The sequence below is a fragment of the Hemitrygon akajei genome, chromosome 32 (assembly GCF_048418815.1).
Source record: "Hemitrygon akajei chromosome 32, sHemAka1.3, whole genome shotgun sequence".
NCBI classification, from domain to species: domain Eukaryota; kingdom Metazoa; phylum Chordata; class Chondrichthyes; order Myliobatiformes; family Dasyatidae; genus Hemitrygon; species Hemitrygon akajei.
Window position 1 is genome coordinate 20927283 of NC_133155.1, and position 19037 is coordinate 20946319.

The window sequence follows — 19037 nt, forward strand, 5'->3', positions numbered from 1 at the left end:
TTATTTTAAATGTTTAAGTGCTGGTTGCAAGACACTTCAGTTTTGTTCCCTTGATCTACATTTCTTTATCATTTACAGCCTTGTAATTACTCCCTTTTTGATATTGTCGAGTCGTCACATTTTCTTTTCATGGCAATACACTCAGAAAAGCAAATAAAAAACTAAAATTTCAAATTAAAAGTTTGCCTTGATTAAAACATTGACATAAATTTCATAATTTTGTCAGCTATTTCCTTTCCAGACAAAATGTCAAATATAATTTAAGTAAAAAACTTATTACCACTTGCGCTAAATGCATATTATTTTAATATGTGTGTGTTGGATATACTTCTGAAATTCAATATCATAGACTTAAAATGTTAGGTAATTTCAGAAGCAACATTTCACATCCACAATGCCCTACAATGTGATTAACACATGATGAGTTAATACTCGAGTATTTTCTCATTCAATGGTGGAACATTTCAGGATGAATAATTTGATATCCCCATTGGTTCTTGATTAAATGATGTAGGATGACATGTTCCTGTTAAGTAAAACACGAGTGCAACATGCAACAAAGAAAATAGACTTCCTTGTCAGTCCACTAGCTCGAAGTTATCTGGTGGTTTTCCACAAGAACCATAATGAGCTGAATTATACTAGAATATCAAGGTCAAGTCAAGTCAAATTTATTGTCGTTTAACCGTATACATGCATACTGTCAAATGAGACAATGTTTATCTGGACCAGGGTGTAAAGCACAATAGTACACATAACATACATATATCACACAATAATTTAGGAAAGTAAGAATCAAATTTACAAATGATTTATGCATAAATAATTAAAGTGCATAAATTCAATATTGTTGAGTACAGAACAAATTAATTAAATGCAATGTGGCAGGGATTTCAGAAGCCTAATGGCCTGAGAGGAGAAACTGTTTCCCAACATGACTGTTCTTGCCTTTAGGCATTGGAGTCTCCTGCCTGATGGTAGAAAGTCAAAGAGGATGCCGGATGGATGGGTGGGATCCCTGATAATACTAAGGGCCCTGCAAATGCAGCGCTCCTGATAAAGGTCCCCGACACATGGTAGGGAGAGTATGTTAATTGCACAAATATAATCAATGCACAAGTTGGTCATCAAGTTCAACAAATTAAGAGATCTGATGAAATTTAATGGTTGATTTATCTTGCTCCACATTTTCATCTGGGAAACAAAATCCTACCCTTAGCTTTCCCATCATTCTTAACAATTTGCTGGGTTTGCACATTAATTGCCAACTAATTATACCATAGAAATGACAGAAAGATAAAATCACCTCAACTTTATAACAGTATTCGATGTGGGTAGATTTGAAATCATACATATAATATATTGAGCTGTGTATAATGGCACAACGAGCTTAGCATTAGATCATTTGGCATATCATCAACAGGTTTTCCAAGCACAATTGTCAGACAGTGTTGAATTGGCTGATTTATCAGGAAAACTTAAGCATGGTAGAATTAATCTCAGCAGACCATATGCATCAGCCTGGGTATTAGCTAGCTGGAGCACACTTGGGCTACATTATGAAACCTTTCATAGTAGAATAACCTTCAGATGCTGCTAAGTTCATATAAAAAAAACAGCTATAGGGATTTTTGGTGGGTGTCTGAACTACAGTAAGTTCCAAGGAGTCAATGATTCTAAGAAAGTACAAGGGAGAAGAGTTTTAACTCAGTTTATAATTTCTAGCAGGATCATAATTATTTTTCAATGGTTAAACCAAATGAACAACTGAACAAATGAAACATATTTAACCTGTTTTTTCAGAACGATGTTTCTTTGCCACACTGAGGAATAGTCAGAATTCAACAGAAATAGCTATTGCAACATAGTTCTCTGATGAAAATTAAGCACCTCACTGCACACTGACAAGTTACCATTTCTGAAAAGCTGTCTGATAAACTTCCATTCACAGCCCACAAACACAAAATAAAATGCTAGAAATGAGATCAAACTGACTGACCGCATTATCTACTGGTGATGTTGCAATGTATGTGCTGTGCAGCACTTACCCCTGTCAAAGAGGCTTGTCAAATCACCATTCCTAAAAGCTCCCCAACATTTAATTTGCTGTTAAAATCATTTTTTCCTTTTTCACTGGTTGTTGGTACACTACAAAAATCAGTAATTTTGGGCAACAGTTGAATTTTCTTGCTTTGAATATAGAAAATGTGTTTTTGGACAATACAAATTTATATTTTACTGAGAGAATTTCACAAAATACAATGCAAAGCAAATTAAAGATTTGTTTGTGGCATTACATAGCAATGAAATAATAGAACAATATTCTATACAGAGGTAACATCACTATTTTAGGAACAGGAATGGTCCGCTCAGCTGTTATCAGCTGACAGCAGATCTGCATTCTATCTACTCTCCTGTATTTGTTCATCATGATTCAGTACTCTAATTTCTCAAAAATCAATCGAGCAAGTGATGCTCATATTTCCCAAGAAAGTACTTTTTTTGGATGAGGAGAGTGTTGGGAGAGATAAGTTCTAAACTTCTACATTTTGTTTGATTAACTTTGTAACTCAAATATAGTTCTGTCTGTAACTTATCCATCCATGGATTAAACAAAGTAATGCTCCAAAGAGTGAACATATTGTTTTGAGAACATCGTCTTCAGATTCTGAGGAGTCACACTGGACACACTGGAGGCCGTGGCAAAACAAAGGACCCTACAGAAAATCCTGGCAATTCTGGACAATGTTTCTCACCCTCTGCATGCCACCTTGGCTGAACAGAGGAGCACTTTTAGGAATAGACTAAGATAACTGCACTGCTCCAAAGAGCACTACATGAGGTAATTCTTACCCTTGGCCATTAGGCTCTATACTGAGGCAAACTATAGCTGGGGAAGTAATGACCTCCATCCTGTTAGACTGTCTGTGGTAACTCATTTTTTATTCTTTCTACTTCTCTTCTAATACTTATATCAGTGCACTTATAAGGCTACTGTGACACTGTGAATTTCCTTTGGGATCAATAAAGTATCATCTATTTATCTATCTAATCACACATTCCCTCCTCAAAATGCAAAAATTAAAGAAATAACTTACATAAGTAATTGATTTTCAAATTATTATTAAAATATTTTACCAAAAATATCAAATAAAAAGGGAAGTTTACAGAGTTGAACAATGGTTGCAAAATGAATATAGGGAGTTAGGCATAAGATTGTCGAGGACTGCAATCTCTGGATCATTACTGTGCACGAGTGAGTTTACGGGTAGGAGGAGAAAGCAGGTGAATGTGTGGCTGAGGCATTGATTCAGGAGGATTGCCACTGACTCTTATTTGTCTAACCTGCTTGTAACCACCTCAAAGAATTCCAACAGATTTGTCAGCCAAGATTTCTTCTTAATGAAACTGTGCTGACTTCACCATATTTTATTATGAATCCCCTCAAAACTAATCAATGCACTCAAAGACCTATGCCTCAATTAACTCCTATGCTAAGGAATCCCAATTTCCTCACTCACAGAGCCCCATCAGTTTGAATTGGCAATAACATCTCCTCCACAATCATCATCGACACAGATGCACCACAAAGCTGTGTGCTCAGCCCCCGAATCTGCTTGCTTTGTGCTTATGATTGAGAGGCTAAGTAGAGCTCCCATGCCACATTTATGTTTGCTGACAATACCACTATTTCTGGTTAAAACAAAGGTGGTGATGAACCAGCATATAGGAGGGGGACCGAAAATCTGGTTGATTATAGGAGGGGGAAACCTGAGGTCCATGAGCCAGTCCGCATTGGGGATCAGAGGTGGAGAGGGTCAGTAACTTTTCAGAGGATCTGTCGTGGAAACAGCACATGCAGTAAGTGCCATTACAAAGAAGGCATGGCAGGGCCTCTTCTTTCTTAGAAATTTGCTCAGATTTATCATGCCATATAAAACTCCGACAAACTTCTATAGGTGCATAGTAGAGAGTATCATGTCTGGTTGCATCATGGTGTGGAATGGAAACTCCGATACCCAGGAAAAGACAAGCCTACAAAAGGTAGTAGACATAGTCCAGTCTGTCATCAGTAAAAAGCTCTGCAAGCTTTGAGCACATCTTACAAGAAGCCTCACCATCCAGGCCATGCTCTCTTCTCACTGCTACTATCAGGGGGGAGGTACAGGAGCCATAGGCCCCACTCCACTAGGTTCAGGAAAAGTTATTACCCTTTAACCATCAGGCTCCTGAGCCAGCATGGATAACTTCACTCACCTCAACATTGATCTAATTCCACAACCTATAGACTCACTTTCAAAGACTATACAATGCATGCTAATAATATTTAATTATTTCTTTTATTAGTATTATTCAGCTTATTTCTGTATTTGTACAGCTTGTCTTCTTTTGTACATTGGCTATCTGTCTCTCTTTGTTTGTATGTAGTTTTTCATTGATTTTTTGTATTTTTTGGTATCTACATACAGTGAATGCCCAGAAAAATTGAATCTCAGGTACTATATGGTGATATATATGTACATACTTTGATAATGAATTTATTTTGAATGTTGAACAAGTGTTGCAAAATTTTAGAAGTGGAGACAATGACAAAGATGAAGGTAAGAGAGAAGAGGGAGTTACACTTTCCATTAGGGAAAACTTAGTACTTAGAGAATATATTTTTGGGGCATCGTCCACTGAGGCTGCATGGATGGAACTTAGATATAAGAAGGGAATTTTGATAGAATTTTACTATAGGATGTGAAACCATAGAAAGGGTGCAGAGGAGATTTACAAGGGTGTTGCCTGGATTGAAGAGCATGCCTTATAAAAACAGGTTGAATGAACTTGGTCTTTTCTCCTTGGAGCAATGGAGGATGAGAGGTGACCTGATAGAGGTGTATAAGATGATGAGAGGCATTGATCATGTGGAAAGTCAGAGGCTTTTTCCCAGGGCTGAAATGGCTGCCACAAGAGGGCACAGGTTTAAGGTGCTGGGGAGTAGGTACAGAGGAGACGTCAGGGGTAAGATTTTTTACACAGAGTGGTGAGCAGGTGGAAAGGGCTGCCAGCAATGGTGGTGGAGGCGAATATGGTAGGGTCTTTTAAGAGACTTTCGGATAGGTACATGGAGCTTAGAAAAATAGAGGACTATGTGTAAGCCTAGTAATTTCTAAGGTAGGGAAATGTTTGGCACAACTTTGTGGGCCAAAGGGCCTGTATTGTGCTGTAGGTTTTCTATGTTTCTATGTCTCCCAATAGTCACCAGGAATTACAGGAACAAATATATAGGAAGATGCAAATAGCTACAAGAATAATAAAGTTGTAATAGTAGGTGATTTCAACTTATTTAGTATTGGCTGGGACTACCACAATACAAAGGACTTATTAGGGCAGAATTTGTTAAATGTGTTGACAGATGTTTTCTCAAACAATACATAGATGACCTTACAAGAGGTGGGGCAACACTTGATCTTCTGTTAATATATGAAGGTGGGCAAGGGACTGAAAGTCAGGGGACAAAGACATGAAAATCTGAAGATGCTGGAAATCCAAGCAATACACACACAAAATTCTGGAGGAACTCAGCAGGCCAGGCTGCATTTATGGAAAAGAGTAAACAGTTAATATTTCAGGCCAAGATCCTTCATCAAGACTGGAAAAAAGAATGAGAAGTTAGAGCAAGAATGTGGGGGGAAGGGAGGAAGAAGTCCAAGGTGGTAGGTGAAACTGGAGAGGGGTAGGAGTGAAGTAAAGAGCGGAGAAGTTGATTGGTGAAAGAGATAAAGGGTTGGAGAAGGGGAAATCTGATAGTAGGGGGTAAAAGACCATGAAAAAAAGGGGGAAGGAGCACCAGAAGGAGGTGAAGAGCAGGTAAGGAGATAAGGTGAGAGAGGGAATGGGAATGGTGACAGTGGGGGGGGGGGAGTAATTACCAGAAGTTAGATAAATCAATGCTTATGCCATCAGATTGGAGGCTACCCAGACAAAATAAAGTGTTGCTCCTCCAACCTGAGCATGGCCTCATCACGGCAGTAGCGGAAGCCATGGACAGGCATGTCATACTGCTGCGTTAGTGGAAAAGCATTTCGGGGCCAATGATCATAACATAATTATGGAAAATGAAAGACAAGAAATTAAAATTCTAAATTTGGGAGGGCGAATTTTGAAGTCATTAGACAGGCACTTGCAAAGGTTGATTGGGAGAGGCTGTTTGCAGTTAAAGGAATGTCTGGTAAGGGAAGAGGATCTAGAAATACGATAGGGAGATTTCAGAGACTGCAGGTTCTTGTTAGAGCAATGGGCAAAGTGGAAGTCTTGAGGAATCATAGTTGATGAGGGTTGTTGAGGCACTGATAATGATAAAGGAGAAGGTGTATGTCAGGTATCGGCATTTGGGGTCAGATGGATCCCTTGATGAAAGAGTTCACTTAGGAGATCAGGAGGATTAAAAAAAAGAAGACAGTAGATAACTTGGTCAGACTAAAAAAGGAGAATCTTAAAAGATTCTATAAGCTAATGGCATTCTATAAAGTTAGTTTCTATAAGTTAAAGGGATTCTATAAAGTTACGATTCTATAAGTCAATATGGTCGTTTACGTGTGGAGTCATAGGGGATGGGTGAGATGCAAATAAATACCTTATAAATAAGTAATTATTGTGGTGAAGGTCATATAAGCTAAAAAGAATTTAGGGAAATGAATAGTAATGTACTTGAATTTGTTCGTATTACAAGAGAGGGAGGTGCTGATGTTCTTTGGGCACTCTGAGGTGGATAAGTCAGAAGAATCAGCATCAGGCTTAATATCACTGGCATATGTCATGAAATTTGTTGTGTAATCCATGGGTCCTATCCAAATGCAACCTTAAAAAATTGTGGGAATCTACGGAAGAAATTGCAGAGGTCCTGACAGAGATACGTATTTGCATCATCTTTAGCCATGGCTGAGATACCAGAGACTGGAGGACGGCTAATGGGTTTTTGTTTAAGAAGGGGTGCAAGGACAAACCATGGAATTGTAGGCCTGTCAGCCAAACATCAGTGGTCGGGAAGTAGCTGAACGAATTCCGTGAAGCAAGATCTATCTGCCTTTGGAAAGGCAGGGACCGATTAGGGGCAGTCAAAATGGAAAATCCTGTCTCCCAAATTTTACTGAGTCTTTTAAGGAGGTAACAAAGAAAATTGATGAAGTCAGTGAGTAGATGTTGTCTACATGGTCTTTAGCAAGGCCTCTAATGAGGTAATTGGTTTATTACTGTCACAGGTACTGTGATAAAGTATCAGAGAGTAATACAGCACAGAAACTAGCTCTTCAGGTCAATACCAACAAGATACCCATCTGAGCTGGTCCCTCAAATGATCCATGTCATTCTAAACTTTTCCTATCCATGTATTATATTTGTTCAATTACTTTTATTGTACCTGACTTAACCATTTCCTCTGCCAGCTTATTCCATAAACACTACACTCTCTCTGTGACAAATAGTTGCTCCTCAAGTTCCTATTAAATCTTAGCCCTCTCACATTAAACCTATACCCTCTAGTTCTTGATACCCCATTGCTTTGGAAATATACTGAGTACATTCACCTTGTCCATGGACATTATGATTTTATACACATGAAAAGCAATTACACAGTGAAAAGTCTTTGTTTGCATTCTAGCTGGATAGGTTCTAACATCAAGGTATGACACAGGAAAAATAAAATGAATTCAGAATATAAGATTACAGTTTAGAGTAAGTTCAGTGCATATAGACAAATAAAATCTAGACCATTGTGAAGTAGATTGAGAGGTCATGAGCTAATCGTTATCATTTTTTTAACATCCATTTGCATGGTAGGGGGATCTAGATCACGAGGGATGCAGGGTGAGTTTAACTGGAAACAAAATTGGCTTGGTGGAAGGAAACAATGGGTGGAATTGGCGTGTGGTTATTCGGACTGGAAACCTGTGACCAGTGGTGTGCCACAGGGATCAGCACTGGGTCCACTGCTTTTGGTCATCTATATTAGCAATTTAGATGAAAATGTTGGTAATATGGATAGTGAGTTTATGGATGACACCAACACTGGAGGTGTATTGGAGAATGAAAATGGTTATCTAAGATTACAACAGGATCTAGGTGAACTGCAAAAGTAGGCCAAAAATGATAGATTGGATTAACTTGGACAAGTGTGAGGTATTGCATTTTGGAAAGATAGGGCAAGGCAGGGCTTTACACAATAAATGACAGAGCCTTGGGGAGTGTTGTAGAACAAAGAGGCCTGGGAATATGGGCATTTTGTTCCCTGAAAGTGTTGATAAATGTAGACAGGGTAGTGGAATAGGTATTAGGCGTGTTTGCCTTCATTGGTCAGGGCATTGAGTATAGAGTTGGAACAACATGCTGCAACTATACAGGTCGCTGGAACGCAGGAAGTGGGGGGGGGGTAAATTTCTGAAAGCATATAAAATCATGAGGGGTGTAGATAAAGTACAAACATTGTAGATGGTCACAGTCTTTCCAAATGAAGAGGATATTAAAGCTAAAGGCACAGAATTTAGTGAGAGTGAAAACTTTTAAGGGGAACAGTGGAGAAACTTATTCATATGAGAGTGTTGGATAAATGGAGCAAGCTACCAGTGTGAGCTATGGAGGTAAATACAATTATAATGTATCAAAAACATTTAGACGGGTACAAGGATAGGAAAGGTTTAGAACGACGGGGTCAAATGCAGGCAAATGGAACTAGTTTGGACTGTCATCTTGGTCAACAATTATGAGTTGGGCTGAGGGGCCTGTGTACATACTGTACATCTCTATAACTCATCCAAGTCATTACTTACTTCTTTGCTGGCCTCCTGTTTCCCCTTTGTTCTTTGAAGACCAGATATTACAGACTCATACTTTATACCAGTTAATACTCTAGGAAGCATTGTTTTAAGATTCTGTACTGCATTAGCTTTGCAATTCACTTCGCTATACTCCCACTTGGCCACTCGTTGATGACTGTTCACTGCACTGTAAATGACTTTATGTTCTTTTTCTCATTTCATGTAAAATGTAACAATCATCACTTCATCATGGAAAGAAAAACAAGCAGCCTAAGCTTTGCTCCGGTAACTAAATTTTAATTAAAAGGAAAATCTGTCCTCACAGTGAGCTGGAATTAAGACAGGGAATTCCACAGTCAAATCAATCACATCAACCAGCCGGCTAGTTTTTTTTACCCCCCATATATTATCTCACTGTATAAACAGCTAAACCCTATACTATAGTATAATGAGAGAGCTATGGTTGGTGATAAACCCAAGTGCAGACTAAGATATAGAATTAACTCAGAGTCAAAATAAACAAATGAACACAAATAAAATCCAAAGGTAAAATCATAAATCATAGTAAGAAACAAAACTCCTATGAATGAGCTCTGAGTGCTCAGCACAAGGTCATTAAATAGTCTTTTCATGAAGGAGTATGGCAGGAAATAATTGACAGTCTGGGTATTAAAGGGACGACAGCCGCTAAGCATAATCTGGGGAGTTGAAATGCTGAAACTTGCATGCCTGCCACTGTTCAGTCAGGGCCATAGTGATTGTCCCCCTATTAGTCCATCCGTGATTTTTTTTTTGTTGGACGTTAAGCTGTTGGATCTGAGAGCAATTAAACCAAGTACAACCAAAGTGAGATTTACCCTGAGACTTAAATATTTGCAAGCAGTTATCTGCAGAAATATGCAGGATGTGAAACTATGCCTATTCATCAAAGCTCAACAAATCTGAGGAGGAGAGTGAACTTCTACGGCAACATTCTACAAATAATAAATAAGGCAAACAAGCAATTAGTTTATGTTAATGTTGCTGGCTGTGGTAAGAATATTGAAGAATAAACTAGAAAATATTTCTGTTCATATATTATCGGTGCTTTAAAGATGTTTATATCCACAGGGGTAGGATGGGAGTTAGGTTTAATGGACCCATCAAAAAGGCAGTGCTAAGCATTCAATTAATGTTTCAGCTCTGTTGATATAGTAGAGGCAGAGGAGACTTCATACCATTGGATGAAGAATACTATAATGAATAAGCAAGTGAATTATGATGCTATTAAGTTGAGACATGTGAATGTAAATTGGGAACAATTGTACTCAGGGAAAAGCACAATGGAATTGTAGAGGTTGTTTGGAGAGCAATCGTGTGAGCTGCTGGATAGGTTTGATTCTTTGAGGCAGGGAAAGAACGGTTCCACATCTTTTGTCATCCATAGTTGACAACAAATGTGGAACATCTAGTACAGAGGAAGAAAGAAGTATATTTAACATTTAGGAAGTCAAACTCAGAAAGGGCTCTACAGAGTTATCAGGTAGCCTGGAAAGAGTTTATGAATGGTCTTAGGAGAGATAGAATGGAACATGAGAATGTCTTCGTGAATTGGATATGGAAAAGGCTAAGACATTCTACATGTACATGAAGAATAGAAGGATGAGTCAAGTGAGGACAGGACTAAACAGTGATAGTTGAGGAAACATATTCATGGAGATTGAGGAGTTAGTGGAGCTCCTTAATGATTGAGTATTCACCAGTGAGAGGGATAGTGATGACTGTTCAGACAGCATAAAACAAGCTGATATGCTAAAACCTGTCGACAGTAAGAACCGGAAACAGGAGGTGCTGGAGCAGATGTAAAACATCAGAATATAGTCATAGAGTCATAGAACAACATAGAAACAGGCCCTTCAGCCCATCTAGTCCAGACCAAACTATTAACCTATCTAGTTTCATTATCCTGCACCCAGATCATAGCCCTCCATATCCCTCCCATCTATATACCAATTCAAATTTCTCTTAAAACTTTTCTGGCAGTTCATTCCATACTATCACAATCTTCTGAGCAAAGAAGTTCCCCCTCATGTTCTCCTTACCCATTTAACCTTTCACCCTCAACCCATGACCTCTAGTTCTCGTCTAGAAAAAAGCCTGCTTGCACTTACCCTATCTATATTCCTCTTAATCTTGTATACCACAATCAAATCTCCCCTTAATCATCTACATTTGAGGGAATAAACTCTGAACCTATTCAATCTTTCCCTATAACTCAGGTCCTCAAGTCCGGGCAGAATCTTTGTTAATTTTGTCTGTATTTTCTCAATCTTACTGATATCTTTCCTCTGGGATGGTGACCAGAACTGCACACAATACTCCAAACTAGGAGTCACAAATATCTTATAAACTTCAACATGTATTTGATACTTTGATTTATGAAGGTCAATGTGCCAAAAGCTTTCTTTATGATCCTATCTACTTGTAACACCACTTTCAAGGAACTATGGATCTTTATTTATCACAACTGATGTCAGGCTCACTGGCCTATAATTTCCAAGTTTATTTATAAAGCTTTTGTTAAAAAATGGAACAACCTAGCTATTCTCCACTCCTGCAGAACCTCACACATTGCTAAGGATGTTTTAAATATCTCTGCTGGGTCCCTGCAATTTCTACACTAGCCTACCACAAGGTCCTGTGGTGAGAGAGTCGAAGAGGAAAGGACACTGCCTCAAAATGGAGGAGTGTCCTTTTAGAATGGAGATCAGGAGGATTTTTAATAGCCAGAGAGTGGTGAATCTGTGGAATTCTTTGCCACAGGCACTTGTGGAGTCCAAGTCTTTATCCGTATTTAAGGCAGAGGTTGATAGATTCTTCATTGGTCAGGGAACGAAGTGATGTGGGGAGAAGGCAGGTCATTGGGGTTGAGAGGAAAATTGGATCAGCCATGACAAAATGATGGAGCAGACCCGATGGGCCAAATGGCCTAATTCTGCTCCTATATCTTATAATCTTATCTCATAGTCTTATTGTTCGAGGAACACCTAGTCAGGCCCTAGGCGTTTATCCATCCTGATGTGCCTCAAAATAACAAACACCTCCTTCTCTGTAATCTGCATACGACCCATCACCTCACTGCTTCTTTGCCTCACTTCTATATTCTCTGTGTCCATCTCCTCAGCAAGTACAGGGTTCCACTATGTTTAACCTTTCAATTCCTGGCCTTATATGTAGGCTAAACAGCATCTTTCCCGTCAACCACTGTACAATCTTCTCTGGCACTTTGGCTCCCATCTCCCTATTACTCTACTTTTTAACAACCATCTACCTTCACATCACCCGCCACTTGTACAGCACCAGCAAAACTTTCTATGAGGATATTAGTTCCCTTGTAGTTCAGTTGCTACCCATTATGCTTGGACAGGTCTCACCTTCCCTTGAAGAGAGCCCATTCTCCTTGGAGCGACACAGGATGAGAGGTGACCTGATAGAGGTGTATAAGATAATGATTGTGTGGATAGTCAGAGGCACTCTCCTAGGGCTGAAGTGGCTAACACGAGAGGGCACAGTTTTAAGGTGCTTGGAAGTAGGTACAGAGGAGATGTCAGAGGTAAGTTTTTTTTACTCAGAGAGTGGTGAGTGCATGGAATGGGCTGCCAGCAATAGTGGTGGAGGTGAATATGATAGGGTCTTTTAAGAGACTCCTTGATAGGTACATGGAGCTTAGAAAAATAGAGGGCTATGGGTAACCCTAGGTAATTTCTAAGGTAAGGACATGTTCGGCACAGCATTGTGGGCCGAAGGGCCTGTATTGTGCTTTAGGTTTTCTATGCTTTTCTATGTTTTTGAACTGAAATCCCCGAACTTATTTTGCAGGACCTTGTCATCTTTTATATCTATGCCATTGGTACTGACGTGGACCATGACCTCTGGCTGCTCACCCTCCCTCTTAAGAATGCTGTGGATACAATCCGAGATGTCCTGGACCCTGGCACCTGGCAGACAACATACCATCCAGGAATTTTGTTCTTGTCCCTATTGAACCCCTATCACCACAGTTCACCTCTTTTTCCTCTTGCCCTTCTGAGCTGTAGAACCAGACGCAGTGCCAGAGAAGGCTTTCCTCTGCTAAGTCTCTCCCCGCATAAGTATCCAAAGTGGTATACCCATGTTTGAGTGGAATGGCTATGGCGGTACTCTGCACTGGCTGCCTATCTCCTTCCCACCCTTGAAGGTCACCCAGTTACTTAAATCCCGCAACTTACCTGTAACTACCTCCCTCTATCACTTGCCAATCAACCGCTCAGCCTTGCAAATGATCTGGAGTTCATCCAGCTCCAGCTCCAATGGCTTTACACAGTTTGTAAGGAGCTGCAGCTAGATGCACTTCCTGCAGGTGTAGTCATTAGGGACACAAGAGCTTTCCTTGGCTTCCTGCATCCCGCAACGTGAGCATTCCACTATCCTTCCTGGCATCCTCACTGTTCTGTGTAATACTGAAGAAAGAAAGAAAAGAAGAAATCTACCTACAGCCTCTTCCTGTCTTCACTGAAACTTCTACAAGTCAAAGACTGAGCTCTCTGCTCTAACACTGGCCCACTCAGACAATGGCCATTCGCACAGTAGCTGTTCCGCTTAAACCTAACTTCTTTTTTATTAGACCTTGCCAAGAGCTTAATGACAAACACTTCAACGTCTCCTAATGGTTAGGATAGATAAGTCCCCAGGGTCAAATGGGATATACCCCAGGCTACTGCAGGAGGCATGAGAAATGAGTTTTACACTTTTGGCAATGATCTTTGCATCCTGTCTGGTCACAGGAATAATACCAAAAGATTGGAGGGTGATAAATGTTATTCCTTTGTTCAAGAAATGTAGTAGGGATGGTCTTAGTGAGTGGTGACTAGTGAGTCTTTGGTCAATGGTGAGCAAACTTTTGGAGAGGATTCTAAGATCATAACCTGATTAGGAATAGTCAGCATGACCTTGTGAGGGCATGTCATTTTTTATGAGTGTGATTGAATCGCTTGAGGAAGTAACAAAACAAATTGCTAAAGGTAGAGAAGTGGATGTGGTGCAGAAAGATTTTAGTAAGACATTTGACGAGGTTCATTCAGAAACTCAGGAGGCATGGGGTTCAGGGAAACATGGCTGCTTGGAGTGAGAATTGGCTTGCCAATATACACAAATAGATTATATACATTAATATGTCACACGTGTTACTCACAGTTGAAATCAACTTATAAGTCAGGTCAGAGATATAAATTTAACCTTAGAAGGTAAGAAGAAAAAATCCACTGTGGCCAGTTCGTCATCTCAGAAATGGAATAAAATTCTGAATCTGACTATTTCATCCTTGAATCAGCAACATGTGGTTTTCTGACAGTTCCCACAAACCAATTAGTGTGTTAGCCTGTCAGAGATAATGTTTGTACTGATTCAGTTAATTCAATGCACATTTAAGGTGCTACATTTTTTCCAAATAGGAAAGATGAGTGGAATTAATTTTCGTGCAATCACTATTGCTGAAATATAAGTACAATTGGACTAAATAATCCAGATCAAAACAATAAACTGTAAATAATCTCATTTCAATCTATAGGCAGGAAACCAATAGTGATAGATTAGGTTAATTAACATGTATGTGCAGTATACATCGTTGACGGAGACAGTGCTCCGTCATATGATTGGGGTTAAGAAATTGAAAATTTGAAACTTTACAAGAGCACCCAATATGGTAATAAAATATAAACAATTGATATCAGGACATTCATTTATGAAACTCCCAACTGCATATTAAAGAAAACATATACTCCATGAAGCTGTTAAATCTAAATATTTTGATTATTTGTGTAGGAGTACATAGCCAGCCATTAAATGCTGTGATGTGAGGTTCTGTATTATAAAAGATGATCTATAAATATAAGAACAACATCCACGGTGGGCAAATGGTCTTCAGATTAGGAATACTATGTAAAACAAAACTGTTCATGTTGTCTGGGGTTGGGGGTGGGGGTAAAGAATGTGTTGATTCTGTGCCCTAGTACAAGTGGCCATTACCTGTTTCAAAGTCAGCAAAAATTAAATTTGAGCCCATCTCTATTTGATGACTAGGTTTTGTAATTGTTCTATTGCTGGTATACTGACTGAGAGAGAAACATCAACTACAGCAATGGCCACAAGTGGCTCGCTGTCTTCATCTGAATTCAGAGCATTATTGGAACATGTCATTGTATAAAGAGCTGGGTGTGTGTCTACACCATAAACAGTGGTGATATGAGCTTAAAGAGAAGTTGTGTCAATAGATATCGTTAACTTAGCCTAACAAATGCACATCATCACCATCTATCAACTTGTGCTTCACCAATTAACTGTTGAGGTCAAGCAGAAACACTTGGTTGCTGGAGGGGCAGGACTGGGAGGTCAGTGTTCCCGGGTTCCGCTGCTTTAGACATGACAGGAAGAGGAGTATTAAAGATGGACATGTGGCATTACTCATCAGGGAAAATGTCACAGCTGTGCTCAGACAGGACAGACCAGAGGGCTTGTCTTCTGAGGTGAGACTAGATCTATAGGTCAGAGGTTAAAGGGAAAAGATGAAATAATTAAGGGGAACTTCCAGACAGTGGGTGGTGCAAGTGTGGAATGAGCTGCAAGCAGAAGTAGGGAATGTGGGTTCGAATGCACCATTTAGAGCAGTTTGGATAAGTATATGGATAGGATGGATCTGGAAGACTATGGTCCAGGAGCTGGCTGATGGAAAATGGCAGAACAACAGTTTGGTATTGACTAGATTGGCCAAAGGGCCTATCGTTATGCTGTAACATTCTATTATTCAATTTAATCTTCCAGTAGCATCAATTTGCCTTCATGTGGACTAAATGCCCTCTGAACTCTCACAGGAATTCAATGTAAACAGCAGGAAATTTATTTAACCAACTGTGTTCCACAACAGGATCATGTTCCCTAAAGGAATGTGTTAATTTTATACTCTTGTAGAGAACATAATCACAAATGCAAATTCTTATCCATGGAACGTCCAGTAATCCATCTAACTCTATCAAAGATGTATAAATATTACTAATACTTTGCACGAAAAAGTAAATTGCATTGACTGTTTTTGAATTGCTATAATGCAAATTTTCATAAAATTGATATAATGATTGACAGAGTAATATCATGACTTCCCTAACTTATGCACAACTATGATTTTGCTAAATAAATATCCTCAAGCACTATGAAGAGTGCATCAGTTTCTGCCAGCATTGATAGTAGAATATTGAGCTGTCCTGTTGACAATTTGACAAATTGCTTGATTGCCGGAAGGTTTTCATTTAAAAATCACACTGTATTTCTTTTGTTTTTTCTGAACCCATTATTTGCAGAGAAAGAAAGTTACCTGTGATCCAAAAATATAAAGATAAAGTAGCAGAATGTCAATGTACAGTTTTGGTTTTCAAGTTGGACTCGTTTGAAAAACCATAGCAAGACAAAACCTTGTTGGTTGAAGTGGCACTTTGCTCAAAACTGTACTGTTCACTAAAAAAGATGGCAAATAACTACAGATGAGCATAGTTTCTACCTTTCTCAACTTACCATATCCAACTTCAAGTGAAATCCTCCAAACACAATCCATGTTACTAGGATAATTTCCAGGGAAACCTGGACTCAGGATGACATCACTGGAATCCATGGACATCCCTCCGCATTTTGCTTGAATGAGAAAAGAAGAAAAGTATTTATTTCTGCAGATCAGGAATTAAGAAACGTTTGCTTAAACTTTGGAATGAGGAAAGGTAAGGGCAAAAGTTGATCTTATTACATTCATCTCGCCAACTTGAAAGAAAGATTAATTTTTGGGATTGGTGTTCCTAGATAGTACGATATCCCAGAAATTGAATCAAGTGGTGAAACAGGCTTTAAGGTTATGTTAAAATGAAGTCTTCTAATCTCTGTTAATATGCCCTTAGATTAGGGGTCTTTTAAATTCACCATCAAAGATATCACGATGATGTACTCTGCACAAGATTCTTGAAGAACTGCATCACAAACAGGAACATTTCTTTAACATTTCAAAACAGGTTATACAAAAGTGCAGATGTAATGTTACAGGATTGCCAATGTTCACTGACATCATTCTATTCCCTTTATGCTGATGCCACACCAGACTTCTTTGCAAATCTTAACTTCAAGCCAGAGGCCTATTTCTAGTGAGGATTGGGGCTTAATTTCAGAATGGTCCTAAGGCTGCAGATCAAGCATTTTTTTTCATCAACACCTTCACACCAGAAACTAGTTAACTGATATCTAGAAAGTTATTGAATTTATATTCAATTAATAAGTTCAAAAGAAATAATCAGAAGAAGTACAAAGAATCGTATTTCTGGTCATTCTAAGTGGCAGCACAAGTTTCATTTTTGAGCAAGTTTTTTCCATCAACTAAAATTAGCAATGGTAGCATTTACCTCCTCTTTTTCACACAGGGTCAAATGATTGGCAGCTTGTACCTATACTTCCCAATGTGTTGGGAGTATGTATATAAATTTCACTGTAATTTCATTGTAATATTAAACAGACAGATAACACAGTACTAAATACACAACTTAACATGAGAAGCACTCTGCACTTTTCAAACAGCTTAAATGTTGAAAAAAAAATAACGGTGTACAAACAAAATGAAAATATTAGGCATCTTTCTGCTTTCCGCAGGGATTGCTCCCTATGCGACTCCCTTGTCCACTCATCCCCCCCATCCCTTCCCACCGATCTCCCTCCTGGCACTTATCCTTGTAAGCGGAACAAGTGCTATACCTGCCCTTACACTTCCTCCCTCACCACCATTCAGGGCCCCAGACAGTCCTTCCAGGTGAGGCGACACTTCACCTGTGAGTCGGCTGGTGTGGTATACTGCGTCCGGTGCTCCCAGTGTGGTCTTTTATATATTGGTGAGACCCGACGCAGACTGGGAGACCGTTTCTCTGAACACCTATGCTCGGTCCGCCAGAGAAAGCAGGATCTCCCAGTGGCCACACATTTTAATTCCACGTCCCATTCCCATTCTGATATGTCTATCCATGGCCTCCTCTACTATCAAGATGAAGCCACACTCAGGTTGGTGAAACAACACCTTATATACCGGCTGGATAGCCTCCAACCTGATGGCATGAACATTGACTTCTCTAACTTGTTAATGCCCCTCCTCCCCTTCTTACCCCATCCCTGACATATTTAGTTGTTTGCCTGTTCTCCATCTCCCTCTGGTGCTTCCCCCCCTTTCTTTCTCCCGAGGCCTCCAGTCCCATGATCCTTTCCCTTCTCCAGCTCTGTATCACTTTCGCCAATCACCTTTCCAGCTCTTAGCTTCATCCCACCCCCTCCGGTCTTCTCCTATCATTTTGCATTTCCCCCTCCCCCCACTACTTTCAAAACTCTTAGTATCTTTCCCTTCAGTTAGTCCTGACGAAGGGTCTCGGCCCAAAATGTTGACAGTGCTTCTCCTTATAGATGCTGCCTGGCCTGCTGTGTTCCAACAGCATTTTGTGTGTGATATTAGGCATTTGCTTCTTTGGATAAACTGAAATTGATCATTACACCAGCTTGGGTACTAACCTACATTGAATGCACAACTGATTAGCAGACTCTAAATGGACCCTTTCCACATTTATATCCTGTCCTGCTTTTTATCAGACACATCCGAGAAGGAAGTAAGTTATTACATATCTACTTTCCATTTTAAGAAAATTCTCGAGGCCTTGGGCAGGTGGGATTATTGTTCCATTTTCAGGCCAGAGACCAGTGTATAATAATTTATTAGAATAATTAGACCAGCGTTTCAATTCTCTGCACATTTAATCCAGATCTCAGGCTTGTCAATGGACTGAGAAGTACTTTTCAGGAACTCAAAGCCACCTTTTGATATAATCGGTCAATTTATTTTACACAAGTAATCATTCTAATCTCTGCATTAAATTCAAGGAGCAGAGAATGTTTCAGCAATTCTCTTTACAAAATGTGGACCTCTCCATGTTTTGCATTCCATCATATTATATATCCTTAAACAAAGTTTATTCAGTTCTCTTTTTATATATAAATTCAATACCACCATGATTTAGTCAGAGGACTTCGTCATCCATCATTGTCCAATTTAAAACCCCCAACATCAGTCAAATGAAATATTCCAATATATTACAATGGTCAACAGTGCCTTGTAGAGCAGGTGTGTAAGGATTGAAAAGACCAAATCGTCAAATTCTTTCC

General features: G+C 39.3%; 1 protein-coding gene across 1 annotated transcript in view; it reads right to left on the minus strand.

Moving 5' to 3' along the window:
• csmd2 (CUB and Sushi multiple domains 2) overlaps positions 1–19037 on the minus strand; it is an 896539-nt gene that overhangs the window by 180208 nt on the left and 697294 nt on the right. The window contains exon 36 of the mRNA XM_073034487.1: positions 16377–16493. Coding sequence (XP_072890588.1) covers positions 16377–16493 — 117 coding nt within the window. The remainder of the gene's footprint in view (positions 1–16376; positions 16494–19037) is intronic.